This window comes from Bicyclus anynana, chromosome 12 (assembly GCF_947172395.1).
Source record: "Bicyclus anynana chromosome 12, ilBicAnyn1.1, whole genome shotgun sequence".
NCBI classification, from domain to species: domain Eukaryota; kingdom Metazoa; phylum Arthropoda; class Insecta; order Lepidoptera; family Nymphalidae; genus Bicyclus; species Bicyclus anynana.
Window position 1 is genome coordinate 8,989,195 of NC_069094.1, and position 18,522 is coordinate 9,007,716.

Consider the following 18,522-nt stretch of genomic DNA (forward strand, 5'->3'; position numbering starts at 1 on the left):
AATAATCAGTGTTATCATCAGGTATGTGATTACGTAATTAAATTCTTAGCATGCCACTTACGATCATATCATTGTTCATGAACTACATAAATATATAAGTACTTACATAAATATGTATATTGTATATAAATATGACATATTGCACTAACATTTATCCGCAGGTATCTATGAAGATCTATTTATTATATTAAGAGCGTGGTTTTTCACCGCTTGGGGCCAATTGGAAATTTACCGCCCGGGGATGATGAAAACTGATTACATCATACATCTTATTGAAAACATAAATTACCACTGATTCGGTAGGAGTACATTTATGAAAAGAAATGGCCAACCGAGCGAGTCCAACATTACTGCAGGCTTTGAAGGAGCATATTTTTTGCGCTAGACTTTATGTAATGAGTTCTATGAGACGTGCACATTTTAGTTATTTTTTTTTATTTTCAATTGACAAAATCGTGGTGCTTGCCGCTGGCCCTTTTCGTAAGCCATCCGGGGCATTGTCCACCTTGCTTCCTAAATTTTGTTCGTTGGTGTACCGATGGTCCGTGCGGGCTGGGGGGCGTGTAGCGATGAATGAAAAACCCACGACTGGTTCACCTCAATTCCCCGCACGCATGATTTCACACCCGCGTAGTCTTTCCCCTCCGTCGCCCGCATATCACGAGAGTTTCATCAACGAACTTGCCAGACTATAGATATATGGTATAGTCCGTAGTATAAAATAAGTAAATTATTGAAGTCCAAATAACATAATCATAACGTTCATCTAAATAGTACCAATACAATAAAGTGAAGCGTATAAAATAGCTTCATGCAATTAAGATAAATGAAATGTTTAAATACTTTGAGGACAAATCCATTTACTCCAGCGAAGTTCTTTATGTACATACGGAATACCTTGCATACCGCGCATGTTTGTCGACTTTCCAGTGACGCGATATAGTTTGCTAGTAAGAGCGCAGTAATATTTATATGAGATAATGATAATGGCATTCCATACTGTACATACGAACTAGAACGGAGGCTGTATAAGCGTATAATCGGAGGCTGCGCACGCGTCGCTCGATCTGTAGATGCAGAGCAGGCGCCGATGCCGGCAGTTGCCAGTTGCGCGGCAAACGTAGCGGCAGGTAGTCGAGTCCATTGACGACCTCCCGGACGCTTTTACGAACGCATTTACGATAAATTTACGCGATTTTATGATTTTATTTGTGAATACGGAAAGTGAACAATAAACTGATGTGATAAACGCTTGTTACCATGTCCGGTTGAGCATTTCGTTTGTTGTGTTACGCTGAAAAACTGTCCCAATGAAGATGACTGTAAACCGTATAAGGGTAGTTGTGCTTGGCAGCCCTCGAAGTGGAAAATCGGGTTAGTATACAATTATATTTACAGTAGATGTTTTACTATTACTAGCTTTTCTTCTGTCTATTGCGACAGTAGATAACTGCATTGAACATGTTAACGCACAATGTCGTAAATATTTTTTTTTGTTTTAAAGGGTAGTTGCATAAATATCTATCTAAGACCACAGATTAATGTCCATTCTCTAATCTGTGGGTATCACTAAACTGTTAATAAAACATCAAAATAAGTACCTACCCGAATGTTTTAAAAAGCACAAAATAGGTGAGATAAAGAAGACTTACATTTATGCATTATTTAGACGGTCTTGTAGCGCAGTGGTTAGTGACCCTGCTTTCTGCATCCGCGGCTGTGGGTTTGATTCTCACAGCTGTAAATATGTTATGTGCATGGATGTTTTACAGTGTCAGGGTGTATTTCATTATTTATACATTAATTATATATGTAGTATATAAATATTTAAGATGAAAATCAGCTATCTTACCCATAACACAGGTTTTACGCTTACTTTGCGGTTAACTAGCAATGTGTGTATTGTTTAAGTAAATACATTGCATTTTTAATTATATTTTATTTCTTAAGAAATAAAGTTATTTACCCAACATATTTTAATGCAAAAAGATTTTTTTACAAAATAGAGGAGTTTTAGTTAAAGCGGAAGACTCAGCTTAATATCAGCTTCCTTAAGTTCTACCGGTTGCTATTGTTTGCCGTATTTATTTCTTAATAACAAATGTAACTTTTAGTAAAACTGAATATTCACAATGATAGATTGCAAATAGGTTGCCTAGTTAAATTGTGGCGATACACATTTTTCATACAAAATCTAGGAAACCATGAACTACTATATAAAATAAACTACTAATAAAAACGCTATCGTGTGAACATATACATGGGTGTATGCATTTGTTGTATTTGAACGCTTTTTTAAAGTCCGTTAAAAAAACTTTCGTGCGAATGAGGGCTAAGCTTGTTAATAAAATTTATTCTGATTTGATCAGACTACACTAAAAGTTAACATTTCCTACATCTGTTGTCTTCATTCTTCCTTAGCTACCAATTCATAGAGTTACCTTTTTATGCATCGTTTATGAATTTCAGCGGGAATAAACCTGCACTTCATTGTTTTTGATTTCTAAGGAAAGACTTGCTAAATATTCCGCGTAGTTTTCCAGTATCACTGTTATCAGCACCACTATCCATGTGAGCAGGTGACATTTCTATTGTTGTGTGTAGTGGAAGTATTTATTACTATGAACAAATGAACAAATATGTGTTCTGATGTTATCATTGCATTCAATTGGTTCGGTGGTTCTTTGTTGTTGTATGTCATTGCCTTTCTATCTATCTTAATCATGACGCATTGTTATTCTAAGCTATAAGTACAAAAATCTAATCTATCTATTAAATGAAATATTTTTTCTGAAATCTCATGCTTAGGTATTATAAAATTAGAACAAAAAATTATATATTTTGATTGGGTTTTCAGAGATTTTATGCATATGAAAAGGTTTGCAAAGTTTACTCACCTATGCTCCTCCATCTGTACATCTATACTTAATATTATAAAGCTGAAGAGTATGTTTGTTTGAACGCGCTAATCTCAGGAACTACTGGTCTGATTAAAAAAAATCTTTCAGTGTTAGATAGCCCATTTATCGAGGAAGGCTATAGGCTATATATATTTATATTTATATTTTTTCCGTATTCTTGCGGGAAAGGGAACCACGCGGGTGAAACCGCGCGGCGTCGGCTAGTATATATTAAAATAAGTCCTACAAGTAATATAAACGCTTAAGTTTGTATAGATAATAAAGGATAGATAAGGATAGATATATAAAATACCTGGATAACACATTTTCATCCCGGAAAAATCCATGGTGCCCGAGGGATTTGTGAAAAACTGTATTTCATTCGGACGAAGTCGCGGGCGTTCGCTTGTACATATTTAATAAGTTAATGATGTTGAATGCAATTATCAACTTAAACAGCGTTTGCAAGATATTTTACAAGTTCAAGAAAAGGACTTGTAAAGTGTCTATACTTTTCATTTTGAATTTCTCGTGGTTAATAACACCGTCGATAATTATTTTATAACTTTCCTTGCCAGAATAGGAAGTAGCATATAAATAGCCGTATTAATTATGGCGCCAGCCTAGTGTTATGTTATCGTATACTTCATAAGACAGAGGGCATACGAGCTTAGAATTATAATAATCAACTAGGAAGGTAGCTTTTAGTAGTAGGTAGGTAGTTACCTTATATGCATGAAGAACGTGCAATTTTTAACCGACTTCAAAAAGGAGGAGGTTCTCAATTCGGTCGGTATTTTTTTTTTTTTATTGAACTTTGAATGCTAAACATATCTACTTACTCATATATTACTGTTAGATTAGTAGGTTGCTGTACATGCTGTAGCTACTCTCTGAGACTTATTTTTACTAATTAGATAAAGTTGCAAATAACCCCTACCAATGTATCCGAAAAATCACTAGCGTAGGTAAACTTAATTTTATAAATTTTATCCAGGTATTTTTTCGAATACAAATAGATGTATGTATGGTTGTAACATAGCGTAGTGGATATGACTTTGCCTTCGATTCGGAGAGCGTAGGTTCGAATCCAGTCAGGGACATGCACCTTTAGCTTTTTAGTTATGTGCATTTTAAGAAATTAAATATCACGTCTATCAAACGGTGAAAGAAAGTGGTTATACCAATAATTTTAAGTACTTACTGGTATTTAAAATTTTTTCGAGTTTTTAAGGAATCAAATGGTTTCCGATAAGATACATTTTTTTGTCGTTCGCTGAAATTTGACTGATACGCTGTAGCGTACCTACCTATCTCAATAAATGCCGTATAAGAATATTTACCATAGATTCGATTTCACTTCTAACCTGCAACACAGCAATACACTATGTTTGACGTATGCTAGTTGACTTATACGTAATTGATATTCTATGCTACAAAATATGTCATCCGGTGCCTATTGATGGATATTTTATAGTAGTTAGATGACATTCTGTCCGTTGATTTGATGTTTTCAGTAGGTGGATAACAAAGACAAAAATAGTGAATAGGCCAGCAGGCCGCTCGCTGTCTAACGAATATTAACAATGCAGTTCGTTACACTCATTTGTCAAAACAAAACAAAACGTTCCTATCACCTACTTGAATATACACCTTTTAGTAGAACTATCCGCATTGCTAACCCGCTTATCTACGATCCGCAAATACTATACATACATGTAGATCAACGACCTCGAGTGACGGCCGAGCGGACGCTGCGTTACACAACGCTGGCGCCAGCAGTTGGTCGCTGGCGTCGGGAAATTGCTTCTTGACCCACCGGCCGAGTCGAGCGACTGGTTGTAATTGCACCGCCCTAATTGTGCCCGACAGGCCTCAGCGTGGCCTCAACGCATGCGTTTGCAATTCATTACGCTAAAAGATCAGACGAGCGACAATGAATTAAAGAAGATCTCGTCTACCTAACTGAGCAAGCACCTACTTAAGTTTACTACACTCTACGTCATCAAGTATCAAGTATACTCTTTACACCAGGTACCCAACCTAATACCTTATGCGCCTCCCTAAAGTTTACGCTAAAATACTACGCTCCCCTTATCCCAACTGAACTACTCCACATACAGAAGTCGATGCCATAATATCGATAAGTCGATGAATTATAATTTGAGTACAAAGAAGACATAAAAGCTTTAAAAAATGTGCAACCTAACTAACTTTTGCATACAATGTTAAATAGAACATTATTTAAGTACATAAATATAGCATTTTATATTTTAGTTAGGTATATTTATGCCATACGCGAATAACTTTGACTTTTGAACCGTTGCAAAGTCAATTTTATGTTAAGTGCTAGTTTAAAGGCTCACTTGGACAGCAAAGGGTCAAGAACGTAATAAATGACGCCACTTAACTTTTAGGAGCATTTCGCACTTTCATTTTTTATTAACGATTTTTGCAGCTAAGAACCAGGGTACGACCTTATTTCACGCTGATGTACCGTTGGTTAAAATACCCTATAATGGGACAGTAAAATGATACCCACTACATTTTGTTGCGCGCCTCACAACGCGAAATGTTTGGGTTTGTGTTTTATACTCGACTAGCGGACGCCCGCGACTTCGTCCGCGTAAAAATTGATGTAAACTTATCTACCTCTACCTTACCCTGCTCGTAAACCTACCCTACCCTCCCCCCACCTTACCCCTACCCTAACCCTACCCGTAACCTATCCATACCCTATCCTACCCTCCCCCCACCTTACCCCTACCCTAACCCTACCCGTAACCTATCCATACCCTATCCTACCCTACCCCTAATCTACCCCTACCCTACCCCTACCTTACTCCTACCCTAACCCTACCCTACCCGTACCCTACCTCTACCCTTACTTACCCTACCCTACCCCTATCCTACTCCTCCCCTACCCTATACGTTTCATATCCTTCCCCTACCTCTACCTTGCCCCTACCCTACACTACCCCTACCTTATCCGTACCCTACCCTACACTTTCCCTGAATTACCCCTACCCTACCTCTATCCTACCCCTTCCCTACCCCTATCCTATCCCTACCCTCAGCAAAATTGGTCCAGCCTTTTGTGCGTGTTGCAATGACCAAAAGTATATAATTTCCCAAGCGACTTCTATGCTAATACTATAAAGAGGTATAGTTTGTGTGGTTGTCGGGGGTAATCTCTGGATCTACTGGACCGATTTGGAAAATTCTTTTACCTAAATTATTTGCGAGTGTCATAGGCTATGTTTGGTCCTCATATTCACACGGGAACGGGAACCACGTAATTGAAACCGCGGGGCGTCATATAGCGGCATTTCTGCGACTTTCAGAAATTTTGTATTATCTCCGAAAGTATATAACTAATTAACATACTGTAAAGGGCAAATCTTATCTCTATAATATCCTTGTGATTATTAAATAATTTATTTTGATAAGGATTTAAGTTTAGTTGTGTAGAAAATGACGTAAACCTTAGTTTAAAATTTAAATAATTTATTAAAGTACTAAAAGTACTATATCTGCTAAAATATAAAAGATAGATATTTGGTGTCGCAGACTTTTTTGTAGAACTTTTAAAGGTTCAAAAAGCCTCCATACATTTATTTCAGTTATACGCAATGGTTGAGGCAGCGCATGCGAATAAGTAAGTTTTTCAGTCCGACCTGTAAGAGAAAACCCGCGATAACTCAGTAGTTAAATATGATAGAAATATAAAATAGAGCCTATAGCACTCCCCGATAACGTAGCAATCTACTGGTGAAAGAATTTTTAAAATCGGACCAGTAGTTCCGAAGATTACCCCATTTCGAAGAATTGTTACAAACTTACAAACTTACAAACTTACAAACTTACAAACTTTACCTCTTTATAATATTAGTATAGACTAGCAGACGCCATGCGGTTTCACCCGCATAGTTCCTGTTCCCATAGTAAAATAACGGAGATAAAATTTGAGCCTATAGCAACCGTGGATAGTGTATCTTCCCAACAGTGAAAGAGTTTTTCAAATCGGTTCAGTAGTTTTGGAGCCTATTCAATGCAAACAAACAATCAAATCTTTCCTCTTCATAATATTAGTAAATCAAAAACGGGCTACTTTTTGAAATTCAAAGGCCTATAGTATATTTATTACGCTTACGCGTATATAGCACGAGCGAGCACATGTATAGTAAAGAAAGATACCATTATTAACAGATTTAAGAAATGATTATTTAAATATTGTATGTGAAAAACAACTGATGTATAGAAACAAAGGTTTACTTTGGAGTTTGGACGTCAACGTTGAATAATGATGATGATGATTCTAATATAAAATAAAAAAAACTCATATGTTAATAATTAAATTGAAAAAAATCATTGAATTTTCGAGTAGGTATATTATCATACATGACAGTAAAAGTTCTTTATAATAAGTTGGTTTAAGAATAATAAGTGTTATGAGGCGTGCAGGTTTGGTTTTCTTTTTGTGTAATACAATACACTTCTCACATGTCTATGGTAAAATATCGGCCTTAGTATTTATTAAAAGGAAAGCTTAAGGTAACTCTGTACACAATGTTTCAATTATCAAGTTGTACAGACCTTTTTCGCAATCAATGCCAACAGTTCCTTTAAATGGAACGGAAGTCGTAGTTGCAAAAAGGTTTTCGCAACCGTCAAAAGCGTATCACAAATGCGCAGAGCTTTGCAATTAACTTTTCATCAATATATATTTAACATTTTTATAATATATAAATATTATTTATATAATATATCAGGATGATGACGTTGGATTACAATTCTGTGAGAGTTTCTGTCTCTATTGGTTGTAATACTTGTTGTGCTATTGTTCTGAGCACTTGTGCGAGACAAGCTATTTGCTTAGTTAGAAGGAAAAGGACAATGGTACCTACTTAATTTAAGTAACATCTTTTTTATCTTAATATAATATTAAGTTAACTGCATGTTAAGCGGTCTGGGGCATGCACCTCCAACTTTTCAGTTGTGTGCATTTTAAGAAATTAAATATCACGTGTCTCAATCGGTGAAGGAAAACATCGTGAGGAAACCTGCATACCAGAGAATTACCTTAATTCTCTGCGTGTGTGAAGTCTGCCAATCCGCATTGGGCCAGCGTGGTGGACTATTGGCCTAACCCGTCTCATTCTGAGAGGAGACTCGAGCTCAGCAGTGAGCCGAATATGGGTTGATGATGAAGTTAACTGCGATCTCACCTGACCTTCAGGAACTATGAAAGAAGTTAGTAGTGTAATAGAACTTGGAAGATTCCAACAAAGTTTCCAAGAAACTTGCAAGTTATTCCAAAAATACAATACACAAATATCATAACTGTTATAGGTACCTATCTACGTAATAAAACTGTTAGGTTGAAGATGTTAAGTATCTTTTACTAACAATAATTGCAACTTAAACTGACAATTTAGTTGTTAGCTGTTATTTCTTCTTCTTTTTACTTATATTAGTATTATATAGGCATATCCTACTACTTGATACATTAGGCTATGCGAATGGTCGAGGTCGTATTTAAGCTCGCTTGACGGTAAACAAGTTAGATACAAACCATGTTACACATACACGTTGTAACATTTGATGGATGGTGCCCATAATCTATTAATTACGTATAGATTCCTGTCAATACAACACCTATTGTTTGTCCTGGCAACGTATCATTCATCAGCCCACGTTGAGCCGGATTGTTAGATCATTATAATTTGTCTTATATGCTCCGATGGCCATAAACATCGATTATAAATTTCAAAACAACAACTAAACAGTTTGTTAATCAAAGTTAATTCAAGACAACGTAGTCAAGGTATTCAATATGAAAACCAATGACGTGAATATTTGCTTAAGTATACGAAAAAATAACATCCAATACGGTTTGTAATGATCACTTGAATTATGAATGAACACCAAGTGTTTAATGTAAAGAAATACACGCGTAATCTGATCACAGAGAAAGTAAAATGTTTACATTTAAATACCTACTTAACGAAGGCGGAAAAAATAAATAAAATGAAAACGAGAGTGTGGAATTTGACATGCGTTTCATAAACATCGATTAACCGTGCGGTAATGTGAAGGTATTTTATAAATGACCATTACTTTGTTTTTTATTCATGACCGACGACCAGAGATATTTAATTTGATTAAAGGTGTATGTAAGCTCCTGTGTGTAGGTGTTACGCATTATGGATGATAAAAAATATGTGTGTAATTACTTTCACTAATATAATACAGTATACACAATAAGTATCTCACATCTCACACAATTAAAAAAATAAAATATAATAATGATGAGCTTTAGATATAAATTCACTAATACACGTAGGTAGGTATAGTTTTGATGGGATTGGTATGTTAGAATTCCTATGTAATTATTTAATGATTTATGTAAAGAAGAACTAACAGATAAAGTAAAATAAAACCTTGTAGTTAAATAAATATTTTTTTGTAATATTTGGCCTCTCAGAAGATCCGCATAACTAAACAACAAAAGCGTCATTACGAACCATTTAAGTGATCCAAATAGAATGCGTATGGTTCTCGTATCTATTTCAAGTCCATTGTCATGCGGTTCACAGTCGCGCTTGCATAATATTGTTGTGCTCTTATTAGTGGATATACTCGATTTAGCTCATGATTCGATTGTCAACCTGAACACTAACTATTCCCGCAGAATACTCCCTATGGCAGTATGATTAATAATACATTTTGGAGATGATGTTACCTCTGAAGTTTGTTGATAGCTTCTAAAAATTCTAGCTTCTAGAATCCTGACGTCTTAGGTCATAGCGGTTATTGATTTACAAACATACATTTTATTATGTTGAAAATTATTAAAATTTGGTCACAGGGGTATCTAGATCTATTTGTTCTTTATTGATTCTTTGAAATATAAACTTTTTTATTCATTATTGAGTCTTTGATATGTCCTATTTACATTATTTATATGGGGCTTATATTTTCAAATTCCAGAGATAATAACATTTCAGTATGTATAACATTTAACCACAGTTACAATTTACACATTTCAATTAATTAACACGTAATAGCTTTTAAATTTATTGTTAGATACTGCGGTCTGTTATAATAGTATGAAATTTATGTATAATCGAAGGTATCTATAATCTATCTTTGATCAATAGGTCTCGTTAACAGTCGATTCGTTAGCCTGTACTCAGATTAAATTGTAATTTTCCTTCATTTGTGTGTTTATTATTCTGCGTTACTTGTAAAAATGCGAAGTATCGTCTAATTACCAACATAGTAATCACCGGAAATTTATTATTGTTCATAAAAATATTACCAAACATTTCTATTGATAAATGATTAAGATTAGTATCTATCATTCTACACATAGTAAAATAGACATTCATTTGTAACTACAACAACGTTATCATTAGAACATGTCCAACCGTGATCCATCTATCAAAATGGTGATGACGTAACAATGCGCTGGGCGATCCACGTACTGTCAGCTAAATGTGTAATCACTTGTAAGAATACGTTGCGTCCTTTTGACGGACTGCTAGGATTCTCCACACTTCGTTTTGTCGGTAGCGCTATTCATACAAGGTGCCTCGTCATCTACGTTGATTGTGACCCTTAAATGGGAATTCCAGGAGTGGTATACATCAGTGAAAAGACTAATCAATACCACGTCCAGTAGAAAGTTGGGAGTAATGACCTTTTGATGGCTTTTTCTTATAAGTACTAGAGTAATGTTTTGAAGGGTATGGCACGAGATTAATGAGTTGCATGAAATGTGTCCATTTAAATAGATAGATTTTGTTTATGGTTAGTAAATAATGCGTTTTTCTTATTGTTTTTCTTTTGTTGCAGCCGTGGTCGTGCGTTACCTCACCAAACGCTATATCGGCGAATACAGCTCTACTGGGGGTAAGCAATCTCTATTTATACTACTACTACTTAGTAATAGAACAGTAATAATCGATATTTTTTAAAGAAGATTATTCAGGCCCCATACATTTTTGGGCTAAAAACCGAGACGGCCGTGACGGCCGTGACGGCCAACAAAAAGAAATGGCACGAATCGTTAGAACTAAAACATTTGAAGCATTACCTAATGTAGAAAAGTTTGTAAGGTGGTTCAAGGATGACTGAGTAAGGTTATACAAGTTGGAAGAATAGTCATTTTTATACAATGTATGATTTTTGCCCGCCAAGAAAAATGGGGTATGTATCATTACAACTGAACGAACTGCACTGGCCATTTGGATCAAATGCATGTCACAAATGGATTGTTAAGAACCAAGTTGTAGGTGAGGTAAGTTCTATGATTAAAACTTTAATGTTTATTAATTTTCTCAAAAATCCCTAAACTTAGAATAATATAGGACCAATTTCTATATGTGACTATGTGAGGAGTATTAATATGTTGCAAAATTGGTTATTTTTAATTAAAACAAATAAATGTAAGTTTGACCGAATGTCTTACAGTTACATATTCATGTATACCTTAATTTAATTAAGTACATTATCCTTAATAATTTTCTTAAAAATTCCTAAACTTGTATTCCTATGTGTGTTGTAACGGAAGCAAAATTGGTAATTTTTAATTTAAGCTAACAAATGAAAGTTTCGACCAAATGGCTTAAAGTTACACATTCATGTATACCTTAATTTAATTAAGTAGGTACTTGAAAATCAACTTGAAAATAATTTCCTTCCGACCTTAACCAGTTTTTGCGTCATGCGATGACGCAAGAATTTAAACGTATATACATAATATAGTAATTTTATTTACTTAGTTAAATGTTTGCGTTATTGTATGAAGTTTACGTGAATTACATATAAGTTCATACAGGAAGGTAGCTTTTGCTTATCGTACCTAAATAATATGTATAACATATGGCAGACTTTTCTGCAATGGCGTGTAAACGTAATTTTCATAATAAATATATGACGTTTTTTGTTTACTTGCGGCAAACAAACACAGATGGAGTTTATATTAATTTAGATATGAAAGTATTTCCAAATTACCTGCAGTATCCCAAATATGCTGCAGTTACCTATACAACTGTAATTATGTAATGGTAATTTTGTTCAATGTTTACTTGATTTTTTCTCATTTATTAATCTTAACCTTTAAGTATGGACGTATTTTTTTCTTAACACTACTGTGGACGTTGGAGTCTTATATGCAGACATTTTTTTTTGAGAAAACTGATATAAGATCGCCTTAAAACTGATTGAATATTAAAGTTATGGGATTTCGCAGTAAAATAACGTGCTTATAAAATCAACTTTTACTTCAATCAATCAAAGTTGATGGTACTTTTCAGTCTACATCTACTCTTTTCGGTATTGAAAACAGTCAAACATAATTCTCTAACAAAATGAGTCTTTTTTCTCAAAATATCTATATATCAGAATCCAAAAAGTAAAACACCTATTTATGGTAACAAATATAAATTTTGACAACAGTTTATTAACGTAAATTTACTGGCAGTCAGTGCACAAAGGTCTAGTTGATGGTTTTTACTTACGGGATATTTAACGGAAGATGCAAACTCCTAGTTGTGGGTAGTTTTATAAGTAAAATAAAAGCTACTGAGCCGCTTACTCTCGGGAAGTGGGGAAAATTAGGTAAAACTAAGAAAACGAAAACATTGAGTAACCTGTGAGACTCCACGTCCATACTTAAAGGTTAAATATGTAGATGGTATCTTTATTGTGATGACAGATTAGAAGTGCCAATTGTGGCACTTCTAATCTGCTTGATACACCAAAATTAATTTCTATACTAAAGCCATACTTGTGAAGTACTGTTTCCAACAAACAAATTAAAAATGATGGCATAAATCGGTAGTTATTTCGCACCTAATAATAAATATAATTAACTTGTTCTAAAATTAATGAAAATAAAATAGATTAATAAGCTTAAAACAATTAGATATAGTTACTATATTTTGAATAATATTTTATAAAAAAAAACAATACATAATTTGAAATGAATAAGTTATGAAATGACATGCGTTTTCTACCCTCATTTCTAATTTGTTTGTTAGTAAACAGTAGGTACTCCTCGAGTTTGGCGTATATGGTTAAACTTATTAGGCGATAAACCATGGGTTTTGATTAAATATTTGAGTATGCTAAATTTGAATTTATTTCCAGATTTCCTGTACACGCATAGAGTGGCATTCGATGGAGCTGTCTCGGAAGTCGAAATATTAGACACCTCTAATTGTGCGGTAAGTTTTATTTTCTAACTTAGTAAAACTTATTTTATAATTTAATCAGTTATTAATTTAATTTCACAATAATTAATTTAATATTTAAATAAAAGAAACTTTATTCACAAGACTTAATACCCTTTTAAATGGGCTACCACATACCTCTACCTATACTATGGTGTTTGTATATGATGTCCAAGAGGTGTACGTCCATCGGCTGATATTGATGATGATGATGATGATTTATTACCTAAGGATTCTGTCAGCAGACATGTATATTATTATGTTAAAGGTCTGTTATGATACCCTCGGCTATTAATATCTGCATGAAATCGTAAATATTCATAGCCCTTTCAAAATTAGCAAAGTAATAAGGATTTTCATATTGCCCGCCACTTTGTAACTTTCAAAACTTTCACGCTTTAATGAGCTTTATAAAGCAGTGAGTGTATATTATTTATATCGCTGACTTCACGCGTTCGATCTATATTTAGCCAAGAATGTGATGGTGTAATTAAACCAGTACTCGGCCTGTGCTCTACCTTACATCGTTAAGGAAGACATTATTAGCTCGAATAGGAAGTGCATAATCAAGAGATAGATGGGACAGAGTTAATTAAACGGCGAACAATGAAGATGATTATCTGATGTATTATAGTACAAGAGATGCCTGAGTTAGATTATGAATCTGATGATATAATATGTGTAACTAAAGAGGCATGACGGGCATTTTGCATTATTTTTATTGGGCTGAAAATTATCTGTACTTTTTGTGCTATAAGCCCTCATTCGCACCTCATCAATTTTTTAACGGACGTTAAAAAGCGTTCAAATATAGTTTGAAGTTATATGACGGTCTATTTCTAACGCTCAAAATTGAAAATGCAACACTGCTTCAAAAAAAACGTCGTGTTTTAAAAACGCTGTCGTGGTGAACATACGAGTATAAGTACTTGGGAATGCATTTGTTGTAATTGAATACTTTTTTAAGCGTTAAGTTGTAATATCTACTTTCTGTGATTTGATTTTGAATGTAATGTCATTTGACAGGTTTGCTTCTATGTAAGATTGAAGGATGCAATGCAAAAAAAAATATCATCGGCCTGAGAGTGATTGCTAATACTAAGACTACAAGCCCTTGAACAAAAATTACAAATGAACCAACATGAAAAACGCTTAGATATATTTCCGTATATTTCCAGCGCAGGAGTCGTAATATAAGGGTCGCAAACGTTATTCTTCACTCGCGTACTCACCACTGTACCGCTCAGAAATGACGGCATAGTGCTCATACCCCAAGTATTTTGAACAATGTTCGTTGATAAAAAATACTGACTAGATCTGTAGTCTTGGACAAAAATTAAAATTTTAGCTGTTGACTATGAAATCTTATCTTATGAAGTTTATAAATTTATGGGAATTTCACATATTTTATTTTAATTTTGACCAAACAAACTAAGCGAATAGTACTTGTAGAACTTACTGTGCCGTGGGAGACTAACATTCCAAAGGACCCCAGTGTAAAAGTGAATAAATATTATGACTTAACAAATGAACTAAGTAAAAATGGATATGTCGTTAGTCTATACGCCGTAGAAGTAGGTGCAAGAGAATTACCAGCAAAATCTCTCTCTTCTTAAATACCTTGGCTTCTCTAGAACTGCAGCTAGTCCTATATTAGAACGGGTATCTAAAGCTGGTCTTATAGGATCTTGCCAAATTTGGCTAGGTAGGGAGAAAAACACCAGCGGAGGAGCGTTAATCGATTATCAAGGAATTCCTTAACCCTACATACATTGGTCACAAGTCCTGGACTTTGCTTGGAGTTTTTCTCACGACCACCACACGATGATCCATGAATTGCTAAGATATTCGTCTCTATCTAGATGTGATTCTTAATCTAAATTTATAATAATTTAATTTTTACCTTATGTACCTAAATTCTTAAATGCTTACTCATGTGTTGGTATTCGATCTATAGATCATGTGGTCGTATCTTGCTCATAGCTCGCGGCGCCGCTACATCTACTGCGCTTGGTTTAATTACACTAAATTTATTATAAGACCAGTTATAACTAAATGTATGATGCATTAGTTGTCGGAACACGGAATGTTTAAATTATTGTTCGTACTTACGCATTGTATTGCGTAAATTTTTATACTCTCCTATTATTTATAGATTAATCAGCGTCTTGGTTATAAATTCTCAATTTGTTCACGTGTTGAAATGTTTTAATGGTTACTCTTTTACTATAAATTATAATTAATCATATTATGCCTTTCGTATAGGCGCAGGGGAGCGCACTCTAGGATGTGTTCCTATTGAAGTGTTGCTTAATTTTACAGGCGATAATTTTTCACTGAAGTTGCTTTGGTTCCATCGACTATCATTTATTTAAATAAGTATTTTTTTAAATAATAATTTATGGTTGTTTGTTTAGATTCGTGGGTGCCTGGGCGAGCACGTGCGGTGGGGGGATGCGTTCGCGGTGGTGTACTCGGTGTGCGAGCGGCGCTCGTTCCTGGCCGCGGCCGAGCTGCTGTCACTGCTGGCGCAGGCTCGCCTACCTGGCTGTGCCGCCGTCACTCTCCTGGGCAACAAGCGCGACCTCGAACACGCCAGGTGAATATGTATGGATGATAGTATATAGGTTCTCGTTCCTGGCTACGGCTGAGCTGCTGTTACTACTGGCCTGCCATGAGGAATATATGTATGGACGCGTTCGCGGTGGTGTAGTCGGTGTGCAAGCGGCGCTCGTTAGACTATTGTCGTACTCACTCCTTGTACAGTCCTTTACGACTAATTGGGGGGAATAGGGAATTGGTCATACAATATATGACTAATATTCTTTAAAAAAGTATGAATACGAAGCAAAACTGGCCAGTCAGGTATATCACAAATCCATTGGGACCAACGTGTTCTGGAGCGGATACTGTCTACCGGTATCTACCCGTAGCGTTGCCTCTAGCTATACACCGATGACTTTATAAAGGAAGTGCCTGTACGAGGAAGGAGGCGGACCATGTACAGTGGCGTTTTCTCGGAATGACCTATATGTAGTAGGCAACTCAGGCTGTTGCTTGATAGATGTTAGGTAACAGGAAAAATGCATTTATCCAGTGTTAAGCCTAGCTTTAAAACCTGTTTATGAATAAGAAATCTCAGTAGTCAACTTTTTTTATATCGACGAGCGTTACCATGTTTCGTAAATAGTAAATTAATAGGGCATAGATTTGAAAACAAATCAAGGGGCGTTGACTTACTCTCTGTTGCTTGTCTCAGGGAGGTCCACGCAGAGGAGGGCCAGGAGTTATCGCTGCGGTTCGGGTGCCAGTTCTACGAAGTATCTGCCGCTGAGTCGTGTGCGGGCGCCGCGCTCGCCTTCCACGCTCTACTACGGGAAGCGCGCGCTCTAGCACTACTACTGCCTGCGCCGAGACGAAAACTAGCCGCCTACTCCGTTTCTAAGGTAAGAGAACATTCGATCCCAATGCCTTTTATAGACGCCACAGTACGTCGTTAACGATCCTGAGTATGACCTAACCAAATGCATACGTTCTGTGCTATAAAGTATAATCAATGTATTTTCCCGCGAAGACGAAATCCCACTTTCCTAACTAATCCATAGGTACTGCATGGTTTCTGCGGGATTTCTAAACAGAATTTCATGTCGCTATTAATTAAATGAAGCCTCAATAGCTCAACGATAAGAGAGGTCGGACTCATCACCGAGGGGTGGTGGTTCGATCCCCGCCCGTTGGTCTATTGTCGTACCCACTCCTAGCACAGTCTTTCCCGACTAGTTGGAGGGGATTGGGAATATTGGTCATATTATAAAATATATGGCAAATATTATTTAAAAAAAAATTAAACCAATTAACTTTTTGTATTTCCCTTTGTTTGTTTATGAACATTGACATGTATATTTATGATTATGACAAAACATTCGAATATATTTTATTCAATATTCATAGTACATTCCATCAAATAAAAAGCTTTACAGTTTTGTGATTTTAAAACTTAAAAATAATATTTTTTTCTTTACAGGTAATCGGAACGATATTCGGAAAAAATAGTAAGAGTGTGCGAAAGAAACGACCATCTCTCAGTATTTAAGTATTATTTATTTTGTACATTTATGTTCATAGACTGTTTAGTATAAGAGTTTTTTTTTTTAATTAAGGCTAGTAACGCATGTATGCTATTGTTGAGATCCCTTGACTATAGGCTATTTAAAAGAGCGGATAATTAGAGAATCGTCCTTACAGGCTTATATAATTAAAAAAAAAAAAAAAAATATTTATTGATCATACAGTAACAAATTTCTAATACAATAAAAGAGTAGATCCCTGGCTCCCAAACTAGCTGTAACTGTATCTTGGGAGCCAGTGGATTCCCATTAGTGTTACTTTTTGATAATCTGTTACTTAATTAAGATAATCTGTAGTAGGCAAAACAAGAAAGGTGTATTCGTAAAACAAGATCAAACACAAATAAATAAATTTTTGTGTGGTTGTGTGTTGAAACTAATAGTTGAATTGAAACTAATATTAAGATGTCATTACGATTTTAGCATCCATGTGTACTTAGCCTTAAGATATACATTATATACAAACCTGTTTTACAGCTGATTGAGGAATATTCGTTAGCATACTATTTATGAATTAAAATAGTATGCTGATTTGAATATTTTATATTATTTAACATTCGTTTTTATAAATGTAGACTGAATCGTTTTAAATTCTTCAAAGAGGCTACCGTTAAACGTTACAAAGGAAATCATTTTAACTAGTTTTTACTTTTCATCTGTATGTATCCGTGCGTTTAAATGCGTTTAGAGGCCTTGATTTTTGAAAAAAGGTATGATAATTAGTGACCATACTAATGATATGTAACAAAAAGACAAACACGACTAGTGTATAGTTTCGTAGACATTAAATAAGCTCAGTTTCAATGTATTGAAGTGCCAAGATATAAATAATAATCTATATATTTTTAGATTAGATTTAACTAAAATTAATAAATTGGACCCACTGAATAGGACCTACTAAAGGTTAATTACGTCGTGCTTACATATTAAAATATTGTAAATCTTATTCGAAATATAAATTAATAAAATGTAAATAGATAAATAAATATTGTGTTTAAAAGAAAAACCTCGCATTACAAAGTATATGGCTTTGTACCTTAGCATTATCGCAGATAGTGTCGCTAAGTTGTAAATATTATTTTATGTAGTTATAGTTATAAAACAATTAAGTTCAATAAAAACTCTTTATTACATCATTACAGTGTTTTATTTGTTTCAAGAAAATGAAAGTTCAAAAATAAATGTTGTCCCTATTTACCTTTAGGAACAGGGTAGTTCTATATAGTTTAAAATAAACAGATATTGTTAGGTATA

At 34.8% G+C, this 18,522-nt stretch overlaps 1 protein-coding gene across 1 annotated transcript; it reads left to right on the forward strand.

Annotated features, from left to right (window-relative positions):
- The first annotated feature begins 1,058 nt into the window (after positions 1–1,058).
- LOC112054844 (ras-related and estrogen-regulated growth inhibitor-like protein) lies at positions 1,059–18,116 on the forward strand. Its single transcript, XM_052884678.1, has 6 exons — positions 1,059–1,374; positions 10,761–10,817; positions 13,059–13,135; positions 15,559–15,740; positions 16,401–16,587; positions 17,166–18,116. Exons 1-6 carry the CDS (start codon positions 1,311–1,313, stop codon positions 17,232–17,234), a joined length of 636 nt encoding a protein of 211 aa, XP_052740638.1. The 5' UTR covers positions 1,059–1,310; the 3' UTR covers positions 17,235–18,116.
- The last annotated feature ends 406 nt before the right edge of the window (positions 18,117–18,522 follow it).